Here is a 15787-nt window from a genome sequence, read left to right as displayed (position 1 = left end):
GATTTTATTTGCCGGGGGCTAATGTGATTGGGGACACCAACGTCAGCTGTATTGTCTCCAGAGGGAGGCCAGAACCTTGTCTTTTGTGCTGGTCAGACTGATCTGGTGTGACAGATTCTCTTGTGTATTGGTGCATAGGCTCTAGACATAGTGATCCTTAAGACTTATTCTCAGCCTTTACACTGTTCCTTGAAAAGAGAGTGACCGGGGGCCAGGGACACAGCTCAGGTGACAGTTTCCCAGCATGCAGGAAGCCCTGGGTTTAGTCCCCAGCACTGTCTAAACTGGACATGGCAGTGCATGCATTTTTTCCCAGCACGTGGGAGGCAGAGGCAGGAGGACCAGAAGTTCAAGGTTATCCTTGGCTATATATCAAGTTTGAGGCCATCCTGGGATATGTGAGGCCAAAGCGGGAGGAGGAATCCAGAACCTGTCCAGAGGAGAGACACTCGGCGATGGCTGTTGCAATGGGGGTGTTTGTCTACAGAGTCCTTCATTAGTTCTACTGTGTGGGGCAGTAGCTAAAGTCAGCACTATCCCACATTTTTGAGGGTCTGGAATGGGGCCTCTGAGCTGGTCTTTCACAAAGGAGCAGTGAAGCCAGGTCTGTACACAGCCCCCATGGGCTGCTCTGGGGTAGAGACCCACTGCCCAGCTCTTACGATGCTTGTGGTGGGAGCCACAGCTCCTGGCTGTGAGGGCTTTCTGTACACCTGTTGAGACCTGGCGGCTGGCTTTCTCAGGAGGAGGCCTCCTCGGAGCCTTTTGTCATCCTGCCTCTGACTCACTCTGCTCCTTTATTCTTTCCCTTAGAAGTGTGTCACTAAGTCCAGCCCACACAGGGGAGGGGAACCAAGCTCTGTGACTCGCAGGCAGGGAGTAGTATCAAAGAATGTGAGGACCTATTTTTAAAACCGCCACAAGATGTATTAGAGAGGACATGACAAGTGTCTTCAAATATTTGGAAAGCTTTGTCAGAAGCTCAAGGCAGCTGGGTTTGGCTCCACCTAGAGACACAAGGAGACGTGCAAGGATGGATCAGGTGCCTAGGGAGACGGTGGGTCACCGGAGGCGGGTACCGGACGGGGGCTGAGTGACCATTTAAGGAAGAGCTTCCCCCCTGGCTGGGGACTGAACTGGGTCAGGAGGGAAGACGAAAGCCCTGACTGTTTAAGTCTCATTGGAGCACAGCCATGCCTTCTCCTGTGTGGCTGTTTGATGTTACAGAGCTGAGTTGTGTGGCAGGAACCATCTGGTAGTTGGCTGTTTGGGGGAAATGTTTACTGGATGACTTTGGAGGTCCCTACCCTCCCCCCCCCCCCCCCCCCGCCCTTGAGAGGTAGTGCAGTGTGGTACTATGATATGATATTTTTAAAAGTTATTTTTCAGGGCTGGGGAGATGGCTTCATGGTAAGAGTGCTTTTTTTTGTTTTGTTTTTTTTTGAGACAGGGTTTCTCTGTGTAGCTTTGCGCCTCTCCTGGAACTCACTTGGTAGCCCAGGCTGGCCTCGAACTCACAGAGATCCGCCTGCCTCTGCCTCCCGAGTGCTGGGATTAAAGGCGTGCGCCACCACCGCCCGGCTAAGAGTACTTTTTATACAAGCACGAGGACTTGGGTTTGAATCTTCAGAACTCACGCAAAAAAAGTCGAAGCAGGGGCCAGAGAGATGTCTCAGCTGTTAAGAGCGCTTGTGGCTCTTGCTGAGGACCTGGATTCAGTTCACAGTATCCACGTGGTAGCTCACAACCATCTGTAACTCCAGTTCCATGGGATCTGATATCCTCCTCTGACCATCATAGGCACTAGGCATGCATGTGGTACACATACATACATTTAGGAAGAGCAGTCATACACAGAAAATAAAATAAATATTAAAAAAAGCCAGGGATGGTTATATATGCCTGTAACTCCAGCACTGAGGGAGCTCAATGGCCACCCAGCCTGGCTGAGGCAGGGTGCTTCCAGTTCAGTGAGAGACCCTGCTTTAAGGCAGTAAGGTGGAGCGTGATAGTAGAAGATACCCAGTGTCCTCATGTGGCCTACTTGTGTGCCCACCACTCGTGTGCTTGCAACACACACACAGACTCATGTGCATGCAACACACAAACACTCATGTACATGCAAAACACACACACACTTTCATCTATCAATAAATACAGAAGTATTTCTGGGTGAGCATGTTGGGGGGGTACTTCAGACTGCACTGAGTTTGCACCTGAGTTACATGAGATTTTGTAGAGGATGATCTGAGAGTAAATCTTGTTCTTTCTTTGAACAGCTCCTGAGAGAGAAGGTTGTTTGTGTCGCTGCTGGACTGAGGCATGCATTAGCCACTACAGGTGACCACTCAGCCTTTATTTCCCAAGTGAGCCCATTCCGAGCAATAGAGCCCCAGAGGAAAGCTTCTTCATAAGGAGTGTTGGCAAGGGTCCCGCTGTGCTGTGGCTCCAACTGAAAGGAGAGACCATGAAGTAGAAGTCACTCAAGAGTCTTAGCCGGGGGAGGAAGGAAGTGAGCTGTCTGGCTTTCTTTGTTGGAGACATGCTGCTGGATTTTTCATAATATGATTCTCTTATTTAGTCCTCACGGCCAAGGAGGGGTGTGAGTTAAAGTCTCTGACCCATCACGAGCTTGTGGAAGCGCTTGTGAGTGAGGCAGGAAGAGCTAGAGACCATCAGTGTAGACCTTGCAGTGGACTGTGTTGCCTTCCTGCTGGATTTTAATGTTTGTAGATTGAAAAGCTCTAAGTGAGCTGCCTTCTGTACACAAGTGGGTGGCTTGTATCAGGGGCTGGTGGTGGCATTGAGGTGGATAGGACTCTGGCCTTGATTTGAAGGTCCTAAAGTGTAGAAAATAATTGATACATAGGTAGTTCCTTTTAAAAAGAGGGGTAAGGTGGGGAGATGGGTCAGTAGATACCACAATTGCCTTGAAAGGATGAGGACCTGAGTTCAAATCTCTAGAACCCATGTAAAAAACTGGGCATGGTGATGTGCACCTGTAATGCCAGCAATGGCGAGGTGAGAAGTGGAGAGAGGCAGATCCCTGGAGCTCACTGGCAAGCCAGCCTAGGCTACTTGATGAACTTCCAGACCAATGAAAGACTGATAACCAATCTCAGTTAAAATTGAAGACATTTGAGGAACCACCACCCAGGCTGAACCCTGACTTTTGTATGCACCTGCACACACATGCACACATAAATATACATGTGAGGGAACAGATGCTTGGGAGGGAGAAACTAGGGTGTACTCAGGGAGAGCGAGGAGTTAGAAACTCAGGGATGGGTGGAGGAGCTTCACCCTTCAGTGTCTTCTGTTTTCGATTTCTGCACTTGCTCCTCTTGGGCTGTGGCTCAGTGTTCATCTCCTGTGGCTGCTGACGCTCCATGTCGTGTGAGTCCAGATGTGGGGGGGTGAGGACAGAAGAGGAGAGGCAAGGGAGAGGTAGTGAAGCTCTATGCTGGTCAACTCCTGTGGCTTCCTGCTGCTTACGCCTTCTCTTAGAGAGAGATGTTGACACAGCAGGTAAGAGCACCCGCTGCTCTTCCAGAAGATCCAGGTTTAGTTCGCAACACCCACACGGCAGCTCAGAATAGTCTGTAACTCCAGTACAGGAGAGCTGACCCTCTTTTCTGGCCTCCATGGGCACCTGGCATGCTTGTGTTGGACAGACACACATGCAGACAAAATGTTCATGCCCATACAATTTTTTAAAACGTGAGATCTTGTGTTTTGAGAGAATGAGAGTTGCTAAAATCGCAATAGATTCCTACGAGTTCTTTTCCCAGCTTCCCTCGGTGGTAGCACCTTGTAGAATTGACAGTGCAGTAGCTCGCCCGGGATGTTGATGCTGATACAGTGGGGATGCAGAGGAATTTTATCACCACGAGGTCTGTCGTGCTGGTGTTGATGGCCACGCTCACTTCCTGCTGTTCCCAGCCCTTTCTTAGCCCTCGACAACCGTTCTTGTTTCCTGTGTCTGTAATGTCGCCTCTGAAATGCTCTAAGATGCTCTCATACAGTATGTGACCTTTAGGGGTTGGCTTTTCCTTCGCAGCCTAATTCCCTGGCTGTCTGTCTTAGCCGTGTGTATCCATAACTGGCTCCTTTTTGTGATGAATAGCACTGTATGGCTGTGACACTGGATTAGCCTGCTAGAGCCGTTGGAACAAAGTACTCCAACCCAAATGGCTTAAATCACATGCATTCATTTTCTCACCGTTCTAGAGGCTAAAAGCCCAGCATTAGGATTGGTTTCTGGCGACACTGTTTCCTTGGCTTGTAGATGCCCCCTTCTCACTGTATCCTCACAGGCTTTTCCTCTGTGCATTTGTGCAAAGGGAACTCGCTCATGACTCATCCATACAGAGCCTGGTCCTATTGAACTGACCCCACTTCCCATAGGCACCATTCAGCTCTCCTAACCTGTAATGCCCTGTTCCCAAACAAAGACACAATGGAAATTAGGGATTCCACACCTGGATGTTGTGGGGTGGGCACAGTACAGTCTGTAACAGCCAGTTTGTTTAACTAGTTACCCATTGAGCAGTGTCTGGCCTGTTTCCAGTTCTGGCCGCTTTGCAATAACCTCTAAACATCTGTGGACAGGTTTCATATGAATGTAGATTTCATTTCTCTGGGTTCAGGAGTGTGACTGCTGAGCCGTGTGGCAGTGACTACTCATTTATAGACAGGCTGTCTTCTTAGAAATCGGCAGGGCGGTGGGGCTAGAGAGAGGGTTCCGTGGACCAAGTGTTTGCTGCACTAGTGTGAGGACCTAAGTTCAGATCCCCAGCATCCTTCTAGAGGTGGTTGTGTGTGTCTGTATGGTGAGGTGGGCAGAATCCTCAGAAGTTCACAGGCCAGTGGGCCTTGTGTATGCAGCCAGTAAGCAAAAGACCCTGTCTTAAGCAAGGTGGGAAGGGAGGACCATAGTTTGAGGCTGCCCCTCGCCCCTTTTAATTCTTTAAGTAGAATATAGATAGAATGGTTCATTTGCCAATGAAAGCAGCATGGAAATGCTGTATAACTAACTGTAGTCACCACCATCACCACCACCACCACCACTACCCCTTTTTTTTAAGAGATGTGTCTCACAACATAACCCTGGCTGGCCTCGAACTCACGATGTAGACCTGGCTGGCTTTGAACTCACAGAGATCCTCTGAGTGTTTGTTCCTCTGCCGAGGATCCTCTGCCTACTGAGTGCTGGGATTAAAGGTGTGTGCCACCACACCCAGCGTGGCAAATTTCATACGAGAGAGAAAAAGGAGGGAGAGGCAAAGAGATCAACAGTCTATAGAATGGAAGACACCAGATATAACTGGCATTATTCCTAACAGCTGAGACAAACAGCTCCTCAGGTGTCCATTGACAGGTGAATGAGCAAGCAAAATGTGGCACACACATGTGCACACACATGTAACTTCTTCCTCCACTCTCCCCCACCCATGGAATAGTATGAGCCTTAGAAAGTACAGAACTGTTGAAAGGGTCCTCCATAGATGAACTTGCTGCTGAAGGGAATAAGCCAGTCATAGAAAGGACAAATGCTGGCATTCTATTCATATGATTAGTCAGAACTAGAGACAGTGAATGGCAGCCCCAGGGCAGGGGGCCCAGGATGGGGAGTGACTGGGTGCAGACTGCTGCAATGTTTCAGGATGAAGCAGTTTTGGAGCTGGAAGGGTAATGGCTACACACCATGGTGACTGTGTGGTGCCACTGGGTTAGACACTTAAAATGGCGAAGGCGATCCATTTTACACTGTACACATTTTACAATAAAGTATTTCAAAGAGGAGATGGAGAGACCACCCACTGGTTAAGAGCACTGGCTTCTCTTGTAGAGGACCCCACGTGGCAGCTCACAGTGGTCTGTAACTCCAGTTCTAGGGGAACTGCAGTCCTCTTCTGGTCTCTGTAGGTACCAGGCACACATGTGGTGCACAGTCATACATGAGGGCCAAACACTCATACACATAAAATAATAATAAATATCTGGGGAGACTGTCAAAGGGAATAATCCATTATTTGAGACATGGTGAATATATCAGCCACTTGTTGTATGCAGGGAAATTTTTGCCCTTGGAGTTCATCTGCTGGTTGTAGGCCCCTCTCGTACTGCATTGTTCTCAGTGGTCATAGCTGCTGCTTCATAAAGCAGGCTTGTCTTGTTACCATCTGAGAGCGATGGCTGTAGAATGGTCCAGAGGAGCAGACCTTGATGTTGGTGTTGGCTGGTGGATCCATGCTGCGCACATCTGACTGTCTGCCGAATGCATAGGATTTTATCTGTGCACGTCTCTGGGCTTTGGGATGTGGATACGTAGGTTCAAGTGGCCATTCTACTGAGATAATGGCTGCCACACTGTCTTGTAGTCACAGATACACATGTGTTTGACTGAACTCCCCTTGGTTGGGTAGAGAGGCACTACCTCAAGTGTCAGCTGAACCCCAGTGTTTTCTCTACTGTTGATTCCCCATGTGACCCCCAAATCACAGTCTCTCTTCTGGACCTCAGTTTTCTCATCTAGTAAATGTGGTCTCAGTGGTCTTCAAGGTTCCTTTCAGGTTAGCCAGGCAGCATTCCAGGGCTGTAGCTGTGAGGCATGCCTGGGACTTTTGAGAGGAAGTTTTACTACTTTGGAATTTTCTCTCATGGTCTTAGACTGTCCAAAAGACGGGGTTTGTGTTTGTCTCCATGGTAATCCCCGTGGTGTGTGTAGTGTTCACACCGGCTGAGGCTGCGTTGGGAAGCCCCCACAGCAGTGCGCTCGAGCAGCAATCTGGTCTAACTCTTACATTCTCTCTTTTCCTTCTGGCTCTGCTGGGAAGTGAACGGCAGTGTGTTCCAGTGGGGGACTGGCTTGGCATCTTCAGGACGACGCTTGTGTCCTGGGAAGACTCTCCCATTGTTTTTGACATCGAAGGAACCGAGCAGAGTGACAGGTGAGCTGCTTATTTCTTCACAGTCTTTGGTTGCTCTTTGTGAGGAAGTACATAGATCTTCAGGAAATGGGAAAGGGGGGTTTCATTCTCATTCATTCTCTCTCTCTCTCTCCCTCCCTCCCTCCCTCCCTCCCTCCCTCCCTCCCTCCCTCTCTCTCTCTCTCTCTCTCTCTCTCTCTCTCTCTCGTTCTTTTTCTAAACACTTACTTTAGTTTGTATGGGTGTTTTGCCTGCGTGTGTGTCTGTCCACCGCCTGCGTGCCAGGTGCCCAGGGAGGCCAGCAGAGAGTGTCGCATCCCCTGGAATTGGAGTTACACCAGCAGTGAGCTGCCCTGTGGGTGCTGAGAACCAAATCTAGGTCCAGCCAGGACTCTGAACTGCTGAGCCATCTCTCTAGCCTTAAGCCTTCGGTATTTCTTGATCTTTCTCACTTTCTCGGTTGGTTAGATTGTCAGTCCTTTGTGACTTTTCTAGCCCCAAAGTCGCCATCTTTGCCACCAGGGTCTGCAACCTGTTGATCGATAGATGCCAGGCAGGTAGGTGGAGATCAACAAGGAAGTGATGGAATGGATCGTAGCTACCTGGAAGAGATGATGTAGGAGTTTGGAAACAGGGCGTGGTAACATAGTGAGTCTCGAGTTCTGAATCCTAGACTCAAGTTGCCCACAAGGCAACTGGGTGGCTGCACAGAATCAGCTGTGCTGAGTTTCCTGCATGGCCAAGGGGACAGGATGGCCTCTCAGTGCAGAAGTCACACTCCAGAGAGAAGACGGTGCGCTGTGCCTCTGCCATTTCTTCTCCCAGCAGGGAGACAGGAACGAGTGAGGATGTAGGGAGCAGGCCCGGGGTGTCTACACATGGGAACACAGGAGGTGATCTGTAGGCTGCCCGTGGGTCCGCTGTTGGTTAGTTGGCCAATAGGTGCAGGCCTCCCTTTCTTTCTCTCTGTCGTCCACTCTCAGGTCCTTTTCAGCTCTTCATCTCTGTTCTCCACTCTCTCTGTAGGCCTTTCTGACTTTCCGGTATCATGTCTATCTCTTCTCTTCTCTGTAACTCTTACTTTTGGGCCCAGTTCCCTGAGGGTTGGCTATGGGAAAATCCTATATAGGAGACCTCTAACTACTCTTCTCAGGCTCCAAACAAAAGAAACCGGAACGTGCTGGGAATGGTGGGAACAGAATAGACTGTAGAGCACCCGCACATTGGGGTCGTTCTGGTTTTGTGTAGGTGTGTGTGTAGTGATATACTGTGTACCCTAATAAACTTGTCTGGAGGTCAAGAGGACAGAGCCAGCCACTAGATTAGACACAGAGGCCAGGCAGTGGTGGCCCACACCCTTAATCCTATCACTCCTCTGTATCTCTGTGAGTTCAAGGCCACACTGGAAACAGAGCCAGGCAGTGGTAGCACACACCCTTAATCCTAGTCCTGGGAAGCACACATGGCGTAGTAATATAGTGAGTCTCAAGTTCTGAATCCTAGACTCAAGTTGCCAAGGCAACTGGGTGACTGCATAGAATGCACACATGCACAGAATGCACACATGCACAGAATGCACACACGCCTTTAATCCCAGGGAGTGATGTCTGGGCAAAGCTATATAAGGTGTGAGGAAACAGGAACTCACTCTCTTGAGGCTGGCTTGTTCTGTTTCTCTGATCTTTCAGCTTTCGCTTCAATATCTGGCTCTGTTTTTTTTTTTTAATTAATAAGATCATTTATCAATTCGTGTTACATATGTGTGTATATGTTTACGTATGTACACGTATGCATGTGGATAGGAAGGCCAGAGGGTGGCCTTGGCTGTTGTTCCTCTGGCACTGTCCACTGTGTTCTAGGAGATGGGGTCTTCCACAAGCCTGGAGCCCAGTGAGTAGCTCACCTGCTCCACCTCCTAACATCGGGATTCTAAGTGTGCCGCCATGTTTGCCTTAAAAAGGCTTTAAAATGACACTGTGTGTGTGTGTGTGTGTGTGCACGTTCCTGTGCATGTGCACAAAGGTGTGTGTGTGTGGTCTCTCACAGGATGCACTTCCCAGGCCTTCTTACTTCAACAAGATGGTCATAGCACCTGACCTGCCACTGTACCTGTAGACAGACAGACTCTTCACTCTGCCAGAAGTACCTTTCCTTCCTCTTTCTCTGGAAAAGCCCTGGGATTTCCTCGAGGTCTGGCTCAGACATGGCAGCCTCCTCTGCCTTCTCTTTGTAGATAGCACCATTTTGCATCAAGTGTGAATGGTTACCAGTTTTCTCCTGTGCCAAGGGAGAAAATGAAATGTTGTTCTTCTGTATTTTAGTCCTGGGCCAGTAACTAGAAGGCATAACAAAACACTTAAACAGCCAGTGTGGGATCTGCCTGGAACAGAAGCTCAGAGTTGTCTGGGGGGTTCTGATGGGTTTGAATGGCTCCTTAGTTTTCTGCCCTCATAGCCCATCATTTTTCATTCTCCCATCTTCCCCCTGCTACCCAGGGACCCCTAAAGCCCAGGACTCCTTGCTGGTGGATGTGGCTGGGAACTTCTGCTTTGGTCTATTCATTCTAAGGACACTTGAAGATGTGAGATGCCTTTTAGTTAGTGAAACAGAGTTTTTGAAAAGAGTTGCAGACTAAGACTGTTTTTCTGCAGGTTAGACCATAAATTACCACAGGCTGTCCCAACTCCTAACAGGATAGATTGGGATTCTGCCTTGTTGGTGAAGGTAGTGTAATTCAGGGAGGTAAAGTGCTGGAATTGGAGGTCAGAAGCAGGTTCAGAGAGTTCTGCTGTGTGTTTGAGGGGGCCTGGTTTGTGGTTAAGTCCTGCACACAACAGGAGCCGAAGGTGTGAGTTCTTTTGTCGCCAGCCTTCCTCAGCAGGCAGAGTTCGGATATACACGCACACATTTCACATACATTTTCTCATGTCTACCATAAAAAAATGTGAATTTACACTTATCTGTCCAGTTCTAATTCATTAGCACATGGCTGCTCTGGCTTTCCTGCTGTTCATGTCGCTGCCTTTCCTCTGATAGTGAGGGCTGTGGTACTTTATCCTCACTGTCTCCATCATGCCAACCATCCTGTTGCTCACCCGTGCCTGCACTGGGTGGCTTTCTCCCCATGCTCAGGTAATGCTGGGCCCTAGAGTCCACTCTCATGCGATGTGTTCTAGCAGAAATATAGCTCAAAACAAACAAATTTCCTTTGCAGGCCTAGAGAATTCTACATGTGTTGTTGCCGGATCTGACCACTCGGCCTCGTTAACAGGTAGGTCCCAGCTCTTCAGAGTTAAGTGTGTCATTCAGCTTTCTGTATGCTATGGCCTAGAGTGAAGCTGAGACAGAGTTGGGGAAAAGTATAAATTTCGCAGTGACAGTTTTAGTAACATTATTGATGTAATTTTAGGCTGTTATGCCCAGATCTTGAAGACCCCCAAAAGACCCCCAAAAAGACCGAATCCCTTATGTAAAAGCAAAGAGCCTTTATTTTCAAGCCCCGGGGCTTGGTCTGTCTGTCCCATGCAGTGGTGAGAGCAGAGAGCCCTGAGCTCAAGCAGGGTAGGGTTTTTTATCATCGCAGAGGTTGGGGTGAGGGGATTTCCAGGGTCCAGGACCCTGATTGGCTGACAATTGTCTAGGGGTATCTGTAAAACAAAAACAGGTGTGTACTAGACTCAGGGACATCTGGCCACCTTATCTAAAGGTTGGAATGTTTGGGATGTCAGGTACTTCCCCATCCCTGGGTGGATCCCTGGGTGGTGATGTTAGCTATGGCTTTTCCTGGATCTGAGTATTGCCTGCCAGTAAACCTGTCACAGACGCTGTGTCTGGGCCCCTAAGCCTGTTTTAGGGCCCCTCCACAAGGCAAATTATCTTTTGAGACCGTCCCCCCATCTGCAAAATACTTTATGAGTAGCTGTAAGGACTTAATTTCATAGTATATCTAAAGCACTCACATCGAGCTTAGGCTCCTTGCTCATCCTCCGAGTTTTCAGTTATACAGGATGGAAATGATTATCTTCCTCTTGGAGGAACTGCGATGGGGCAGATCATGAAATCAACAGTACATTTACATAGAGCTGTGCATTGCTCAGTGGTGGGGGTGTGTCGTTGCCTGAGCATCAAGGAGATACAGTCTGCTGCACACCTAGGCTTTGTGATGTGGGTACCGTTGTGTATGTGGCTCATTGTCGATCAAATGTTAAGGAGCAAGTACTTGGCCATATAACAGACTGATCTTTCCTTTCTTTGGCCTTTGAGCCAGAGTCTTACTCTGCAGCACAGCCTGAGCTGGACACACACACACACACACACACACACACACACACACACACACACACACACACACTCATGGCTGGCCTTAGAACTCCTGATTCTCTTGCTTTCATCTCCCAAGCTGTAGGATTACAGGTATACTCCACAATGCTCAGCTTTCATACTGTAGTTTTCTGACTCCCCATCAGAGCCAAGCTCATGCATGATAAGTGGCCTTTCTTCAGGAAGCCATGCATCATTTTCTCGTGCAGGAACGTCTTCCCTTTCCTTTGGCCTGGATTGTCCTGCCAGGGCAGGGCAGACTGCAGCCTGTCCCTCTGAGGAACTTATTTTTGTTCGACCTCTCACACAGAGCCTTTCATTTTAAAGCAGTGAGTGGGGACTCTCATGCTGGTGTGCTCCGTGTTTTGTGTGGAAATTCATGTGTGCACATGTCTGTAAACCCAGCCTCGTATGGTCTGACCGAGTGGACAGCTAACTGACTGTTGGCATTTACAGAGTACCAGAGACAGTGTGAAAGTTTAAATACTTAATTCTGAGCTGCCAATCAACTCTCTAGTTCAGTGAGTCTAAAACAAGTAACCAGCTGACGAGAGAGACATCGGTTTATAGCCCGAGTTTCGCTTTGGCTTTGCTTTGGTGGTTGGTGAAAATGTTGAGTTGAATGCTGGTTCTGAGTGACTCCCAGACACCTGACCCCCCTCTCCTCTGGAGACACAGGGTTGCAGGTGTCTTGTTCAGCCCACAGCCAGTGATGGGGGCAACATCTTGTTGGGAGTAAGAATAGACTAAGAGACATTCATTTTCTGCCCTAATTGACCTGAGATGGCTGATGTTATACAGACTTAGTAATTATTGAATTAGCTGCCAATGTCACGCTTTTAAAAAGAACAAAAATATGTGATTACTAAATTTATTATTTCCTACAATTTTTCCTGTGGTGCTTTTTATACACAGACTGGATTTTTTTTTCTTTTTGGTGGGGCAATAATTTATATATGATATTCACCATTTTAAAGTGTCCATTTAATCATTTTTAATGTAGTCACAAAGTGAATTGGGTTTTGATATTTCGAAAGTGAGTTAAAAATTGTCAAGATTAATAGCCCTCTTTTCTCATCTTGCTCAGGCTGTTAACACATTGGATTTTGTTCAGTGTTCTTTAGACCACTTCTCTGGAGTCCTTGTAGGTTATGTAACCATTTGGCATTGCAGCAGAATTTAATTTTACCTGCTGATGCAACAGTGTAACTATCCCCATGTGGAAGGCAGCCTGCCTTTCAAAAGATGGTTTAGATATTCTGAGTCACGCAGGCTGTGCACTCCGGCGCCTCTGTGGCTCTCCAGCATCTACTGGGTTGATGTTGTGTGGGGTGAGGGCTGTTGTCTCTGCCCTCCTGTAAGGGATTTCGACCTCTGTGCTCTGACGAAGGCCGAATGCACACCATAGACCTGTAGGATGTCAGTGTTTCAAGGCCACATGTGATGGCAGCTGGGTCACTTAGATATCCTCACCTTAGAGGTGAGGAAATGGTACCATGCTGTGCCGTGCCCTGTGTCCCACATCAAGTGAGTGTCAACTGGAACTTGGAGACTCCTGAGCTATGACTGTAATGACCCTGTTTGGCCTTTGATCAGTTTGGGGGGGGGGGCGGGGACTTTAAAACCACTGTAAGGCAAGCGGTGCTGTGAACGTTATAGGGGACTCACCAAATGAAATAGGCCTGGCTCCTCGTCCTCTCACTGGCTGAATCCTTGTTAGCCAGGTGATCTTAAAGAGTCATCCAACAGTTCCCAGCCTTGATTGAGACAGTGCTGTGAGCCAGATTCCAAAAAACGAAACAGGTAAAATTAATCTTATTAACACATTTTACTTAAAATGTCCAAAATATTATTTAGTATAATAGGAACATTGCTAATGCTGTATGGTTTTTTGGACTACCTCTATAGTCTGTTGAGTATTTTCGTGTGGGCCAGCCACACTTCAGGTACTGGTGGCTGGTGCCGTTGTGTAGTGCGTGTGTAGACCGGATCTCACGGGCTGAGTTGCAAACACATGCTCTTTGGTTGCCGCGGCCACCCACCAGTTCTGGTCAGCAGTGATGTTGCCTGTGCCTTCCTCCCTTTTAGGCCAGCAGCCCTCCCTCCCTCCCTCCCCATATTCAGCTGGTGAAAGCAAGGCGTGGAGAGGAAGTGATTTGTTCAAGGTCAATAGCTAGTTAGCAGATCCAGGAATAGCAGTCAGAGTCACTTGACTTTGCATGGCTTCCTCCTCCTGTTACATCACCGTGCCAGTGGCTTCTGCCTCCATCACGGGGTTACAGGGAGGCCCAGAGGAGCTCAGGGGCAGCACAGATGGGCAGTGGTAGCTCAGCCTCTTCTGGGGGACAGCAGGGACAGTGAGACAATTTTGTTTCTAAAATGTTGAAGCTTAAATAGCATATAATTTTTTTTTTGGTGGTATCTCTTAAAGTCCAGGCTGGCCTCGAGCTAACTATTGTAGCCAAGGATGACCTTCAACTCCTAATCCTTCTGCCTCTGCTTCCGGAGTTCTGGGGTTGTAAGTGTGTGCCACCACACCCAGGTTATGCAGTGCTGGCCATTGTGTAGGCAAACACTCTGCCGACTGAGCCGCACCCCCAGCCCTCAGGTAGATTATCTTCTAATCTGTTACCTTAGAAGTTTCAGCATTTCCTTCTTAACAAAAGGTAATATAGGCTTATATTGGAAAAAAAATACAGAAGATGGGCTGATGAGGTGGCTTGGCGAGTAAGTGTGTTTGCTGTGCAAGCCTGAGGATCTCAGTTTGCATCTCAGCATCCATATAAAAAGCTGTGTTGTGTCCACACCTGTGAACCTAGCCTTATGTGGAGCGGAGACTTGGGGATTGCTGTGGCTTCCTGGCCAACAGCCAATTCCAGCTTCAGTGAGAGAATGCCTCAAAGGAATAAGGTAGAAAGCAATAGAGCAGGACACCTGATGGTCTCTTTCAGGCTCTCTGCTCATGGGTGCATGGAACTCACCCATCCTCCAGTGTGTGCATATACCACCCCCATGAATGAATATATGTGTGCCCGCATGCGCGCGCGCGCGCGCGCGCGCGCGCGCGCGCACACACACACACACACACACACACAGGTCTTACATACACTAGGTCTTCCATATGTACAGAGTTCAGTATGTTTTATATTTGATTATGTTCTACATAAATTTCGTACTGTGCATGGCTCCCCTAAATCCTGTGGTGTAAGTAGGAAACAATTCCTTTCTAGCCACTTCTTTTCAGAGTTGTCCCCCAGCCTTCTGGGTCATGTTCCTTACCGCCCATCCCCTTTGTTTCAGATACAGGAGAGCTGTATGTCTGGGGCCGGAACAAACACGGGCAACTGGCCTCCCCGGCTGCATTCCTCCTTCTGCCTCAGAGACTAGATGCACGTTGCTTTCAGGATGAAAAGGTCTCTGCTGTCTGGAGTGGCTGGACACACCTGGTTGCTCAGACAGGTAAGGGTGCAACAGACAGTTTGAGGTGGGGAAGAGCAGTTGTCCAGACACTCACTAGTACTTGGGCTTAAGGACTGGGGTGAGGGCGTTAAGTACTGAAAAGTGGAGGACCTGGTGCCTCCTGCCGTCAGCCATGTGGCTTTTCCTCTCTGGATTACAGCTGGAAAGCCAAGGCAGGATTGGTGAGCTCCTAAGGGTTCTTGAGGTTTTGAGATTGCGTCCAACATGACCCAGAGGTTGTTGGTCCAGGTACTGGTGAGTCCTTGCCTGGCCATGGCTGAAGAGATGGTTTTATTTTTATTTTCACCTGTTCTGAGTTAACGCAACATCAGAAAGTATTGGAGCTGTAGCCAGTGTGACATTCTGATTTAAACTCCAGTTTGACTCTGATGCTCTGTGTGCATTGATGGAGCCCTCCTGTTCCTCAGGGCCACCGCATGCCTGGCAGCTCTGGGCATCTCCACCTTTCCTTGAGTCTCTATTGGTTCTCATCTCTCCCTTAGGTCGGGTCTTTCATGGCCATCATAATCCTTTCTTCTTGGATTTTGGTTTTTCATGGCCTCTTACTCCCGCTCTTTAGGAGTCCCTGCTGATCTACAGTTTCTCAGACAGTTTGATAGCATGTCAAGGCCTTCTGAACCTCAGGGGTTCTCAGGAGCTCTCTGGCCTTGCTGGCTCCATCTCAGGCTCCCAAATACCTATTGACTACTTTTCCAGAAGTTTCCAGCTCTCATAGGTTTTCTCACAGCTCTCTTCGGTAAGTCACACATGCCATGTGCATTTGTACTCACAGATTTGTGAGCATTCATGTCTGCGATGCTTTTAATTTATCTTTCCAAAATGTTATGGTCATTTTGAAATGGTGGTCTGGCACGCAGTAACCTCCACGTTGCCAGGTGAAGGGATGCTCTCAGGAAGGTGTGTTGTCCATTTGGAGGAAAGTTGGTCCTTTCCTCAGAGAGCTTCCAGTTGCTTGAACACAGGGATAGAAAACTTCATCTGTTTGCCCATCATCCATTCCTCCACCCATAAATGTTTGTTTATGTGCTCTTAAGGAGCCCCTTAGGAGAGGCAGA

General features: G+C 48.5%; 1 protein-coding gene across 1 annotated transcript in view; it reads left to right on the top strand.

The window, feature by feature from the left end:
- The window catches only part of Sergef (secretion regulating guanine nucleotide exchange factor), a 210201-nt gene that overhangs the window by 12513 nt on the left and 181901 nt on the right, over window positions 1–15787 (top strand). The window contains 4 exon segments of the mRNA XM_006993559.4: window positions 2280–2340; window positions 6840–6953; window positions 10147–10203; window positions 14553–14711. Coding sequence (XP_006993621.2) covers window positions 2280–2340; window positions 6840–6953; window positions 10147–10203; window positions 14553–14711 — 391 coding nt within the window.

The sequence above is a fragment of the Peromyscus maniculatus genome, chromosome 1 (genome assembly GCF_049852395.1).
Source record: "Peromyscus maniculatus bairdii isolate BWxNUB_F1_BW_parent chromosome 1, HU_Pman_BW_mat_3.1, whole genome shotgun sequence".
Classification (NCBI taxonomy): Eukaryota; Metazoa; Chordata; class Mammalia; order Rodentia; family Cricetidae; genus Peromyscus; species Peromyscus maniculatus.
Note: the sequence above shows the minus strand (reverse complement) of the source record. Positions and strands in the feature narration are given on the sequence as shown.